Source organism: Lacerta agilis, chromosome 8, assembly GCF_009819535.1.
Source record: "Lacerta agilis isolate rLacAgi1 chromosome 8, rLacAgi1.pri, whole genome shotgun sequence".
In the NCBI taxonomy this organism is placed as follows: Eukaryota; Metazoa; Chordata; class Lepidosauria; order Squamata; family Lacertidae; genus Lacerta; species Lacerta agilis.
The window spans coordinates 80,110,647-80,123,820 of record NC_046319.1 but is presented as its reverse complement, the minus strand read 5'-3'; the positions used below and the strand labels follow the sequence as shown (position 1 = coordinate 80,123,820).

General features: G+C 49.2%; 2 protein-coding genes across 2 annotated transcripts in view; both read left to right on the top strand.

The window, feature by feature from the left end:
- LOC117052081 overlaps positions 1-13,174 on the top strand; it is a 48,292-nt gene that overhangs the window by 11,099 nt on the left and 24,019 nt on the right. The window contains 1 exon segment of the mRNA XM_033158805.1: positions 12,559-12,719. Within this exon segment, the coding sequence (XP_033014696.1) occupies positions 12,559-12,719 (161 nt within the window).
- LOC117051846 (cytochrome P450 2A13-like) lies at positions 5,860-10,862 on the top strand. Its single transcript, XM_033158541.1, has 2 exons — positions 5,860-6,196; positions 10,447-10,862. Exons 1-2 carry the CDS (start codon positions 5,945-5,947, stop codon positions 10,654-10,656), a joined length of 462 nt encoding a protein of 153 aa, XP_033014432.1. The 5' UTR covers positions 5,860-5,944; the 3' UTR covers positions 10,657-10,862.

Here is a 13,174-nt window from a genome sequence, read left to right as displayed (position 1 = left end):
GTGTGGGTTAGAGGAGTCTTGGCCTGAAAACCTCGATGGAGGCTATAACAGCCCCTCTTTGCTTTCCTCCCCCTTCCTAGGGAAACGCTATTGCTTTGGAGAGCAGCTGGCCCGGATGGAACTTTTCCTCTTCTTCACCAGCATCCTGCAGAACTTCCGCTTCAAATCTCCCGTCCCACCTGAAAATATCAACATCTCTCCCATGCTGGTTGGCTTTGCCACCGTTCCATGTTTTTATGAAATGTGTGCCATTCCCTTGTGAAGGAGGACAGGTGTCTTGAACAAGCGGGGCACTGTTGTCACCCACCTTGGCGGCCCCAAATGCAAAAGTTGGAGAGAGCTTGAACTCATGAAGGGTCAGAACAGGTAGACCCTTCCTCCTCCAGAATCTTTCTTTTCAAGCTCCATGATCTCTGTTTCCATTGGTAGAATTTCTCTGCTCTGCATTGTCTTGGAATTGATCTCACAGGTCCATAAATATCTGGTCCCTGGCTCTCTGCCCTCTTCCTCCTCTACCCCACTTCCCTGAGGTACCAGGGTTGAGTCTCATCTTCCCCCTTTCTGGCCACCAGCCTCGCTTCTGGCACCTGGTCCAACTCTGAAGTCTTTATTTCCATGTCATGTCCGTCCGTCCCCGCCACCCGCTTTCCTATCCCTTTCCTATCTTTGTTCTTCCCCTTGTGATTTGTTTGCCAATATTCCTTTGCTGACACTTTCATAGTGAGTAGTTAAGGAAGAATTTCTAAACCTGTGGGATAGGACAGTTGCTGGCACAGTTTACAGCCTGAGGAGGTCAGCCATAACTTAGGAAAACTTGCCTCTCTGAATCTTTCCATCTCTCAGTCCACAGTGTGATGAGGCTCTCTCCCCCCACAACTAGGAGCACCTTTTGACCTCCACCTCCATTATCAGTCAATTTTTATCCAATGACATCTGTTCCATTATTATGGAGATGGGTTTTTTTCACATTTAACCAGCTGATAATGAAACCAAGTTGAAGTGGTATATTGATGTTTCTCAATACCTAATTAGGGCTATTCTACCCTGTCAAAGGCTTCTGTTGCACTGAAAAATAGCAAAACGGTTGGTAACCTGTTTATCTCTGCTTTATTCAGGATGTACAGTATACTGCTTTCAATATTTGTACTCTATTGCCTTCTCTTAATAAATCCAGTTTGAACTGGATGAATGTACAATCCCCTGATCTCATTGAGCCTTCGTTATATGACACCTGGCAGAATTAGAGTAATTAGACAATTTTTGAACATTTGCAGCTCTTTCGAATTACTCCTTTCTGTGGGAAATATTTAAACAGCTTCTTCAAAAATGGGACTTGTTCTTCCTGGAATGTTTGATTGCTTTCCTCTATGCCAAACCCATCCCCTGCAAGACGTGAAGCCACAGGGAACCAGGCAGAGGGCCTTCTCTGTAGTGGCGCCCATCAGATGTCAAACAGATGAACAACTATTTGACTTTCAGAAGACACCTGAAGGCAGACCCGTTCATTGAAGTTTTTAATTGTTGAAGGGGTACTCAAGGGTACGGAATAGTGGCACCTCTTTTTTTGTTGTTAAAAAGTGTGACACTTGCTATAACAACTCACCAGCACTACAAAAGAGGCTCCTCGTGAGGCCGGAGAAAAATCGCCCGGCTGTGAGGTGTGGAGGCTGCTCCCTGCAAGGCCCTTTCTGCCTGGTCTAGGTGGTGGGGCCCACACTCACCAGCCCTACTGAAGAGGCTCCTCATGAGGCTGGAAGAACATCGCCCAGCTATTGTTTTATTGTTTTATTGATTTAATATGCTGTACACTGCTTTGAGGTTTTTATTAAAAATATAAAGCGGTATAGAAATTAAAACAAACAACCAAACAAACTTAATTGTGAATACTGGCACCTTTTCTTTCTTTCTAGAAAGAAAAAAGCACTGAGTCCATCCACTCATGGGACCTTCTTTTTCTTAGCTTTCTGGATACAGTGGTACCTCGGGTTACATACACTTCAGGTTACATATGCTTCAGGTTACAGACTCCGCTCAGGGGCATAGCAAGGGGGGGCGGAGGGGGCGGCGGGCCCTGGGCAGCACCCCTGCTGGGGGTGACACATCGGGGTGGCCCCGCCCCCTAGCCCTTTAAAAAACTTTTTTACTTTTATTTTTTATTTAAAAAATTCTTTTCGGCACTGCCGGGGTGGAGCCACAGGGGCGGCCAGCGAGGAGGGATGTCACCGACCCTCGCTGGCCACCCCTGCGGCTCCGCCCCGGCAACGCCGAAAATAGTCCCCCCCTTCCAGCGGCGGAGCTCGGCATGGAGGCAAGGGGCGGGCCAGTGAGGAGGGGGTACCACCCCCTCCTCGCTGGCCCGCCCCTTGCCTCTTTGCCGGGCTCCGCAGCTGGCTGGCTTGTGGAGCCGGGGCATGGAGAGGGGTGGGCCAGCGAGGAGGGACACCCCTCCTCGCTGGCCCGTCCCTCTCCCTGCCCCGACTTGCGCTCTGCCAAGGGAGCCCGGGCGGCGGATTCGAGAGTCTTTGCAGCCTGCAGAGACTCCCGAATCCGCCGCCCAGCACCCCTTCATGCAGCGGCTGCTCACGCAGGCACGAGCAGCCAAGGCACGAAGGGGTGCCACCGCTGGGCGGCAGCTTCAGGAGTCTCCCTAATCCGCCGCCCGGCACCCCCGGGAGCGGGGCATCATGTGCGTCATGACGCACACACACCCCGCGATGCCCTGCCCCCAGGGGTGCCTCTTGGCTTCCTGCCCCCCGGCAGCCAAGGGGCTAAGAACGCCCCTGACCCCGCTAACCCAGATATAACGCTTCAGGTTAAGAACTTTGCTTCAGGATAAGAACAGAAATCGTCCTATGGCGGCGCAGCGGCAGCAGGAGGCCCCATTAGCTAAAGTGGTGCTTCAGGTTAAGAACAGTTTCAGGTTAAGAACGGACCTCCGGAACGAATTAAGTTCTTAACCCGAGGTACCACTGTATATTCTCTCACTGAACCCATCTCTGTTTAAGAATTATTATTATTATTTTAGATTAAAATTATCCAGTAATTCTAAGATACCTTCATTAACTGGATTTCTTGAATTGCAACGTTGGCTACAGAAAGCAAATAACTGCGCTTTTGTTCATCCCAGGTTTTTGGTTTTTTGCCTTGTTTTCGTAGCAGCCCTCAGTATTGCATTTTTAAAATAACTGCCAAGCTAGTAATTTTTCTTGCATTGCCCCTTCTCAAAACATATTTGTCTTCAATAAGCTAAAGTTCTCTCTGCATGTTTAGTGTCATGCAGCTTAATTTCTTGTGAATGGTCATTTTTCTGCTGTGCCTCCAGTTGAAAAGCTGCAAGATCAAATATTTCCTCCTGTTTCTCTGTTCTGTTATCTTACTCATACTTCTATTTATACAACACCGCTCAATGCACTGCTGTAAATGCTTCTCACAAAGTTCTAATGTCATCTTGCTGCCCCCATGTTCTGAATAAAGAAATTGCAGGTTTCCCTTGGGACCTGTCCTTTGACTCCCAATTCCTGTAGATCATTTGCGTCTAAGCTCCACATCCTATCTCTTATTGACACATTCTATACTTACAGGGGGACGTGGGTGGTGCTGTGGGTTAAACCACTGAGCCTAGGGCTTGCGGATCAGAAGGTCGGCAGTTCGAATCCCCACGACGGGGTGAGCTCCCATTGCTCAGTCCCTGCTCCTGCCAACCTAGCAGTTCGAAATCACGTCAAAGTGCAAGTAGATAAATACGTACTGCTCTGGCGGGGAGGTCAACGGTGTTTCCGTGCGCTGCTCTGTTTCACCAGAAGCGGCTTAGTCATGCTGGCCACATGACCCGGAAGCTGTATGCCAGCTCCCTTGGCCAGTAATGCGAGATGAGTGCCGCAACCCCAGAGTCGGACACGACTGGACCTAATGGTCAGGGGTTCCTTTACCTTTTATACTTACAGGGGCATGATCAAGAAGAAGTTTAATTCCGGGTTTCCAGTTATGTCACTAGTCAATGGTGGTTGCTCCTTGCTGCCCCCAGTTTACAGCTTGTATCAAAAAATGTGAATGAGTTTGTCTTTAAATGTGAACTGAATCTCCCCCATCCTTACTGAAGAGGAAGCATAACAGTTAATGGAGCATGCAGATTTTCCAGGTTTCCATACAAAGAAAACCCAAATGTATTGTTCCCTGGTCTGAATTTGGTTGGGAAGCTGCAGATGGTGTAAAACTCTGCTACACAATCGCTCTCTGATTTAACCTATGAAAAACATGGGACACCTCTGCTGGAAGTGCTGCACTGGGTGCCGATCTTCCATTGAGCCTCTGCACCCTGCAAGCCCTAGAATAATAGAATTTTAAAGTTAGAAGGGACCCTAAGTGTCATCTACTCCTGCAATGCAGGAAAGAAAGACAGCCATGGATCAGGCATAGGCAAACTCAGCCTTCCAGATGTTTTGGGACTTCAACTCCCATCATCCCTGACCACTGTTCCTGTTAGCTAGGGGTGATGGGAGTTGTAGTCCCAAAACATCTGGAGGGCTGAGTTTGCCTGTGCCTGCCGTGGATAGATTTGAGCCATCAATCTAATCCAGTTCTGGAAATGAAAGACACATTGAAGAGAGCCTCGACCAATTCACCCAGTTCCAGGGAGATACCTCTCCATTCAGAAACAAGCTGCAGCAAACACCTGAACAAAGGGATAACAATGGTAGTTGGTAAATAAATTAGTATTTGTCTTCTTGGAGATACAGAAAGTGGGGCTTCTGGGATTCTATCTCTACCCTTGGCTCCCTGGGACAGTCCATCATGGCCACACACACTTCAGCAGCCTCCGTATTTGTGTCTCCCTTCCTTGTCTTAAAATACCAGAGATCCTGTCCAATAATTTGGAAAAGTGGGAGGGAATTGTGCATGTCCCGGGGACTCATAGAATCATAGAGTTGGAAGAGACCACAAGGACCATCCAGTCCAACCCCCTGCCAAGCAGGAAACACCATGAAAGCATTCCTGACAGAATGACTCCATGAAGGTATCCTAGTGGTGTGGGCTTGGGCAGGTCACTCTCTTGTAATTGCCTCTCTCCTTGATAGTTTTGTGCTTGTGTTTGTGGAAATCATTTGGGTCTCTCTCTGTCATACTCAAAAAGCAGATACGTCACCTTGCCGACAAAGGTCCGTATACTTAAAGCTATGGTTTTCCCAGCAGTGATGCATGGAAATGAGAGCTGGACCATAAAGAAGGCTGATCGCCGAAGAATTGATGCTTTTGAATTCTGGTGCTGGAGGAGACTCTCGAGAGTCCCATGGACTGCAAAAAGATCAAACCTATCCATTCTGAAGGAAATCAGCCCTGAGTGCTCACTGGAAGGACAGATCCTGAAGTTGAGGCTCCAGTACTTTGGCCACCTCATGAGAAGAGAAGACTCCCTGGAAAAGACCCTGATGTTGGGAAAGATGGAGGGCACAAGGAGAAGGGGACGATGGAGGATGAGATGGTTGGACAGTGTTCTCGAAGCTACTAACATGAGTTTGGCCAAACTGCGAGAGGCAGTGAAGGATAGGCGTGCCTGGCGTGCTCTGGTCCATGGGGTCACGAAGAGTCGGACAGGACTGAACGACTGAACAACAACTGTCATATTACGTTATTACATTGAGACACAGAATCCACCCATGTCTGCCTAAAGCCTTGGCCACTGATGCAGAGGAGCCATCCTCTGCCTCGGAAATAATCTCCAAATAGTGCCAGTTGTATGAGTTCTGTCTTGTACATAAAGCATGAAAAATCAATGAAGCAGGACTGTCTCATTAAAATAATAAGACCTATGGACTTTTGGCAGGAGACTCTTCTCTTCCTGAATAGAAAGAAGACCAAGAGGTGTGACTGCAAACAAGTTGCATAACTCCACAAAGGGTGTTATCCCTCAGGTAAGGTTACATAGCAGCCTCAACTTGGGCTGCACATGTATTTTCTCTTCCCAGCTTGTCAGGAACACATTGCCTGTAGAGCTCCACAGGCCACCCGCAACCTCCCCATGGATCTACTGGGAGCAGCAGTCCTTTTCCTGGTCATCTGCCTCTCTTGCCTGACAGTCCTCTCAACATGGCGGCAGATGCACCGCAAAAGCCAGATGCCACCTGGACCAACTCCCCTCCCCTTCATCGGGAACCTGCTCCAAGTCAACACAAGAGATATTTACCGTTCATTCATGAAGGTAACTTTCTATAATGTGCCAGAGCACAGTTTCCCGTTCTCTGAATAGTCATTATAAAATCATGTTTATATATTGCTGATTAATGAAGGTCACTCCCGTCTATCTACCCACCCATAATTTTCCTCTCTCTCTCTCCTACTTGACTCATCATCTCGTCATAATTCTCCTTCTACCACATTCTCCAGCTTTTGATTCTTTATATTTCTGCCTGAGTGAAGGGGTGGGGCACATCTGTCAATTCTTGTGTCCTCAAGAAAGTTAGTCAGCATTTTAGTGTGCAGATCCTTTTCACCAGCCAAAATCCAATCCAATAATGAACAGGTGTTGAGTCGGCCTTCTTCAATCCCTATCAGCAACAGCTGTTACCCGTGAGTGTCTCCTCAAGCCTGCCTCCCCCTTTTCCCAATCAAGCAGTCAATCAAACAAGCTTAAATTTTGTTTGTTGGCAGGCAATGATAAGCAGTTACGTTAAGCAGTGGTAATTTTTTAAAAAAAGTTCTTAGAATAAAATTTGAAACCAGTGAAGATAAAATGGCAAGAACGCCAAAGAGGTGGCCGACCTGTGGCTGTTTAACTCCCTTTAAAACTGGTTAACAATTCTTGGCTCCTCAGAGAGTAAACCAACACAGAAAAGTCCCTTTGTTGTTGTTGTTCAGTCGTTCAGTCGTGTCCGACTCTTCGTGACCCCATGAACCAGAGCACGCCAGGCACGCCTATCCTTCACTGCCTCTCGCAGTTTGGCCAAACTCATGCCAGTCGCTTTGAGAACACTACCCAACCATCTCATCCTCTGTCGTCCCCTTCTCCTTGTGCCCTCCATTTTTCCCAACATCAGGGTCTTTTCCAGGGAGTCTTCTCTTCTCATGAGGTGGCCAAAGTACTGGAGTCTCAACTTCAGGATCTGTCCTTCTAGTGAGCACTCAGGGCTGATTTCTTTAAGAATGGATAGGTTTGATCTTCTTGCAGTCCATGGGACTCTCAGGAGTCTCCTCCAGCACCATGAATCCCTTGCCCCCTGATAAATTACAAAGCTGCTAAGCCAGCAAAAACACTATTACATAAAGAGAAAAACAAACGAAGCCCGATTAAACAAAACAGACTGGAGCTCAGCCAGGAAAAATCTTTCTCGATACCATTTTTGCTGGAAGCTGTGTGGGGCAGAGACTGGCCAAAGCTGGACATTTATGTGGGAAGTCTTTCAGCCTGGCTTATTTCACTCGGTTGGCACCACGCTCAGTTTCAGCCCTGGTATCCTTAACGGAAAGGTTGTATGTAAACATAACCAGAAACAAATATTGCACTGTGCAAGGAGTTCCAGCTATTTGATTCTTTGGAATCAGTTGGAAATCCAACACCGAGCAGAACCTGCTCTGCCAGGTAGGTGGAAAAGGAGACTGTGCTGAGCTTGTCCAGGCTGGGAGGTGGTGCCCAGGGATTATCCAGATAGCATGTTATGTTGTGTAATGGCATGTTATGTTATGTTGTGTTATATTATGCAATTTCTTTATTATACTCATTAATTTATTATACTCACCTTTCAACCAAAAAAGTCCCCCAAGGGGTTGACAAATAACAAATATTTTGTTGTTGTTGTTCAGTCGTTCAGTCGTGTCCGACTCTTCGTGACCCCATGGACCAGAGCACGCCAGGCACGCCTATCCTTCACTGCCTCTCGCAGTTTGGCCAAACTCATGTTAGTAGCTTCGAGAACACTGTCCAACCATCTCATCCTCTGTCGTCCCCTTCTCCTTGTGTCCTCCATCTTTCCCAACATCAGGGTCTTTTCTAGGGAGTCTTCTCTTCTCATGAGGTGGCCAAAGTACTGGAGCCTCAACTTCAGGATCTGTCCTTCCAGTGAGCACTCAGGGCTGATTTCTTTATGGATGGATGAGTTTGATCTTCTTGCAGTCCATGGGACTCTCAAGAGTCTCCTCCAGCAGCATAATTCAAAAGTATCAATTCTTCGGCGATCAGCCTTCTTGGTGGTCCTGCTCTCACTTCCGTACATTACTACTGGCTCCTCAGTATACAAAAACAAACAAATGATCAAAGTTCAAAACAAAATATTAAGGTAAAGGTAAGCCGCTTCTGGCGAACCAGAGCAGCGCACGGAAACGCCATTTACCTTCCCGCTGGAGTGGTACCTATTTATCTACTTGCACTTTGATGTGCTTTCGAACTGCTAGGTGGGCAGGAGCAGGGACTGAGCAACAGGAGCTCACCCCGTCGTGGGGATTCAAACCGCCGACCTTCAGATCAGCAAGCCCTAGGCTCTTTGTTTAACCCATAGCGCCACCCGCATCCCATATCAAAATCTTAGCAGCTATCAAATGGCCATGCAATTTAATTATGTAAGTGGTGCAAACCAGCTGGATTTGGACAGGAAAAATGTCGGCCAAGGAGGGATGGACAAAGTCCTGGGAGAACCAGAGCCCTGTCTTAATCCAAGATCATCTTCTCCCAGGGCTTTGCGTGGATGACCCAGATTCAGCTTGTTGGCACCAACTACGCAGGTAGATTACAGGGCAATTTGATATCTGAGACCCGCCCAAGTTTAACCACAAATCTGGTGATGGAGGAGAAGTTTTCTCAAGATAGCCTGCTGGTGTCATGTGGCTGTAGAGGTGGTGGAATCTGTTTCTCTCATTGTTCTCATTTCTCTTGGTTTCCTGCCCTGAAGGGGGTTGGGCTAGATGACCCTTGGGGTACCTTCCAACTCTATAATTCCATGATTCCAATCTTAATTTCAGTTCCTTGCATGGAGGAGAGGTTTCCTCATGGTAGCCTGCTGGTGTTGTATGCTTTTAGTGGTGGATGAATCTGTTTCTTTCCGTTTCTCTCAGTCCATTACATTCTGCATCAGTTTGTACGTTTTAAATCCTCATGGAAATTCATCAGAATTTCACTGTGCATTTTCCTAATAGAGTATACACATTTTTTTGTGGGCAGATCTGCCTTATAGTCACATTTATGTAGTGAATCCCCACAAATATAATGCAATTTTATATGTTATTTTCACAAATATATGCCTTTATATGCACACTTTGTATACTTGTGGGTTGGGGGATGTGTGGAGAAATTCATTGGAAAATTTGAGGAACTGCAAATTTTAACCACTACCTTCTGAGGGGTCCTGTTCCAATGTAGAACAGCTCTTACCATGAGAAAGTTCTTTCTGAAGATAAGCCAGAAGCTCTTTACTTATAACATGAATCAATTGGTTTGGTCCTACCCTCTGGCACAGGACCAAACAAGCTTGCTCTATTTCCCAGGTGACAGCCCTTTAGATATTTGAAGAAGGCTTTCATATCTCTCCCCAGTCTTCTCTTATCATGGGGAAACATACCCAACTCCTTCAACCATTCCTCATAAGGCTTCATCTGCAGACCCTTGATAATCCTGGTCGCCTTTCTCTGCACACGTTCAAGGCTTGCCAATATCCTTCTTAAATTCTGGTGCCCAGATAATGGAGAACCAGAGTTGCATCATAAAGGATGTGCTTTCTATTGCCTAATTAGGTTTAGGCATTCAGGAGCTACTAATCTCTGCAGAGGTAGGTGAGCACAGGGGCGTTCCTAGCCCCTTGGGTGCCTGGGGCGGGAAGCCAAGAGGCACTGTGACGTGTGCGTGTGTCATGACATCATGACACACGTTCACAGCACGATGCCACGCCCCCAGGAAGGAAGAAAGAAACATAGCAGGCGCTTGAGCGTGCCCACTTTGCTTCCCCCCTCCCTTTCGGCTTCTTTCAGCGCCGAAAGGGGAGAAAAAAAGGAAGCAAAGCGGCGCGTTCAAGCGCTGGCTTTGCTCCCCCCCTTTCCCCCTCGGCTGCTTCTTTTGGTGCTGGCTGGGCTGTGAATCCGCAGCCCAGCCAGCGCCGAAAGAAGCAGCCGAAAGGGGAGAAAAAAGGAAGCAGGTTTTTTCTCCCCTTTCAGTTGCTTCTTTCGGCGCAAGGGGCGGGCCAGCGAGGAGGGGGTGTCACGCTTCTCGCTGGCATGACACCTCCTCGCTGGCCCACCCCTCGCGCCGGAAAAAAGCCGTTGGAAAGGGGGAAAGGCAGCATGCCCCCATTTGGGGCCCGCCCGGCGGGGCGGGGTGTGGTGGGGGCGGCCAAAGTGTCACCCCCCCCTCCCCTGGAACCCGGGACGGCCCGCGGCCCACCCCCCTTGCTACGCCCTTGGGTGAGCAATATGCTCCATCTCTCCATTAGTTCCATGATCTCACACAATGCCCTCCCCCTCTTTTCACAGATCCGTGAGAAATATGGTCCTGTCTACACCATCCACTTAGGGCCTCGCCGTATTGTGGTCTTGTGTGGATATGATGCAGTGAAGGAGGCCCTGGTGGATCAGGCCGAAGAGTTCGGTGGCCGTGGAAAGCAAGCCACATTTGACTGGCTTTTCCGGGGTTATGGTCAGTCTCTTCTTGGGCAACCCTTGCCCAGAGCGCATCGTTACTAGCACTGTTTTGGCACTGGACTTAGCAGTGGTCCTTCCTGTGGTCATGTGAAGTAGATTTTTTATACCGGTTTCGCTGAGGACAGAAGTGAGGCTGAGACAGGGCTTCTCTACGTCATTCAGACAAGTCATAGAAGAGATGGGATTTGCATCTGAATATTCATATCCAAGTAAAGGACCACTGATGTAACTTAGTGGCTTTGCAAGCATAGATACTGTATTTTACGCTACACAAGACACACTTTTCCCCTCCTAAAAAGGAAGGGGAAATCCCTGTGCGCCTTATGGAGCGAAGGCTTCGCTCCCGCGGCCTCCCCCCATCCACCGCCACATTCGGCGGGAGGTGGGGGAAAGCAGCGGGAAGCGAAGGGGATGTTGCTGGATCGTGTCAGCACCTCCGTTCGCCGAAAGAAGCTACTTTCGGCGAACGGAGGTGCTGGGCACGATCCAGCAACATCTCCGCGGCCCCCCCCCCACCTCCCGCCAAACACGACGGGGAATGAGGGGAGGCATCGGGAAGCGAAGGGGATGGTACGATCCAGCAACATCCTCTGCGCTTCCCGCTGCCTCCCCCATCCCCCGCCGCGTTCGGTGGGAGGTGGGGGAGGCAGCTGCGATGCCTGCTTTTGGGATCGGTGGGCGGCAGGGAGGTTGGTGGAGGATTTTAGGATCGGTGCAAGGCACGGGGTGGTGGAGAAAACAGCGGGGATGCTGCTGCTTTCTCCACCACCCTGCGCCCCGCGCACCGATGCCAAAAGCAGGCTCATCCCCTCTTGCTTTAAAGGGACAAGGGGATCCAAATCGACTCCCCTCGTCCCCATGTCCCTTTAAGGAAGCGGGGATGAGCCACTGTGAAGGGACAAGGGGACCCCCCTCCAGCGCCCCCCTCCCTGCCTTTTAGAGGAGGAAAACCAGGAAAATATTTTTTCCTGGTTTTTCCACCTTTAAAAAACAGGTGCGTCTTGTGGTCCAGAGCACCTTATGGGCCGAAAAACACGGTAATATTGAAAAAGCTCTTGAGTCTGCAAGTGCCTTCTATCAGCTGATTGTCAACTGTGCCTTTGCCTCTTTTGTTATCCCAGTTACTCTTAAATGTTGGGATGTGAATAGATGGTAGGAGATATTTCCTCACATTTCCGAGTTCCACAGAGTCCATCCCTTTGCAGAGAAGCTTTGATAAGCTAAAAGGCTAAAACTAGCCTAACTAATCAGGGGTGCTTTAAGGCAGACTGGATTCTCCTGGTATTTCCCCCTTTTTCTCCCCCTTAAAATAATCCCACAAAAGGGGAAAACAGCAGTTACTCACTCAGAATACGTGTTGAAGAGTAACTGATACAGCAGCATTTTTCAGGGAGGCTTCATATCGTAATCCAGTTAAAAGGACATACTTAAGTCTAGCTTAAAATGGTGTCACCCTCCAGCTCCTCTTCTTCCTCCTTCGTCCTCCTCCTTTGCTTCTCAGGGGTCGCCTTCAGCAACGGGGAACGGTCCAAACAGCTACGCCGATTCTCCATCATGACGCTGAGGAATTTTGGGATGGGAAAGAGATCCATCGAAGAGCGGATCCTGGAGGAGGCCCACTTCCTTCTGGAATCCCTGAGGGCAACAAAAAGTGAGCTCAGATTTGGTATCTTCGAGAAATGCTGCTTGTTAGAAACCGTGGGCAGTTAAGCGGCTTTATACTGAAAATTACCACGGCTGCTTTTATTTTTGGTAATGGGCGGGAAAAGACGTAACTTAGCCTAAGTTAAATATACCACCAACACTCTACACCCTCTCGAAGAAAAGTTGCTCAAAGGAATAATGATGTGAGAGTGGACTGCTTTGTAAAGCGTATTCTTGGTTTGTTCCTGGGTTGAGTGACTTGCACAGTGTGTGTGTGTGTGTGTGTGTCTTTCATTCTAGGTGCCCCCTTTGACCCCACCTACATGCTGAGCCGCACAGTGTCCAATGTCATCAGCTCCATTGCCTTTGGCGATCGCTTTGAATACGAAGATCAGGAGTTCCACTCCCTGCTGAGCATGATGCTGGGTAGCTTCCGGTTCACTGCCACCTCTTGGGGACAGGTAAATTGGGGGGCAGGGGGAGGCAGGGGCAGAGCAAGGGGTGGGGGTGGCCCACCCCAGGTTCTGGGGGTGTGACACTTTGGCCGGCCCCCCCTACCCCACCCCTCCAGGCGGGCCCCTAGCGGGCCATGCCGCCTTTCCCCCCTTTCCCCGGCTTTTTTTTCGGCGCGAGGGCCAGGCCAGCGAGGAGGGGGCGTCATGCCTGTGACAAGTGTGACAACCCCCCCCTCACTGGCCCACCCCTCATGCCGAAAAAGAGCCGAAGAAAGGGGAAAAAGGGGGAAGCAGAGCAGGCGCATTGAAGCGCCTGCTTTGCTTCCCCTTTCTCCGGCTTTTTTTCGGTGCGAGGGGCAGGCCAGTGAGGAGGGGGCATTGGCCCGCCCCTCGCGCCGAAAAAGAGCCGCTAAAGGGGGGGAAGGGAAGCAGAGCAGGTGCTGGGGGAAGGACTTCCATAG

Excerpts from the sequence above, each read along its gene's own strand:
- LOC117051846 (XM_033158541.1), top strand. The coding sequence starts at position 5,945 with ATGTATTTTCTCTTCCCAGCTTGTCAGGAACACATTGCCTGTAGAGCT. Across the intron at positions 6,197-10,446 it reads TTTACCGTTCATTCATGAAG|ATCCGTGAGAAATATGGTCC; the intron begins GTAACTTTCTAT and ends CTCTTTTCACAG.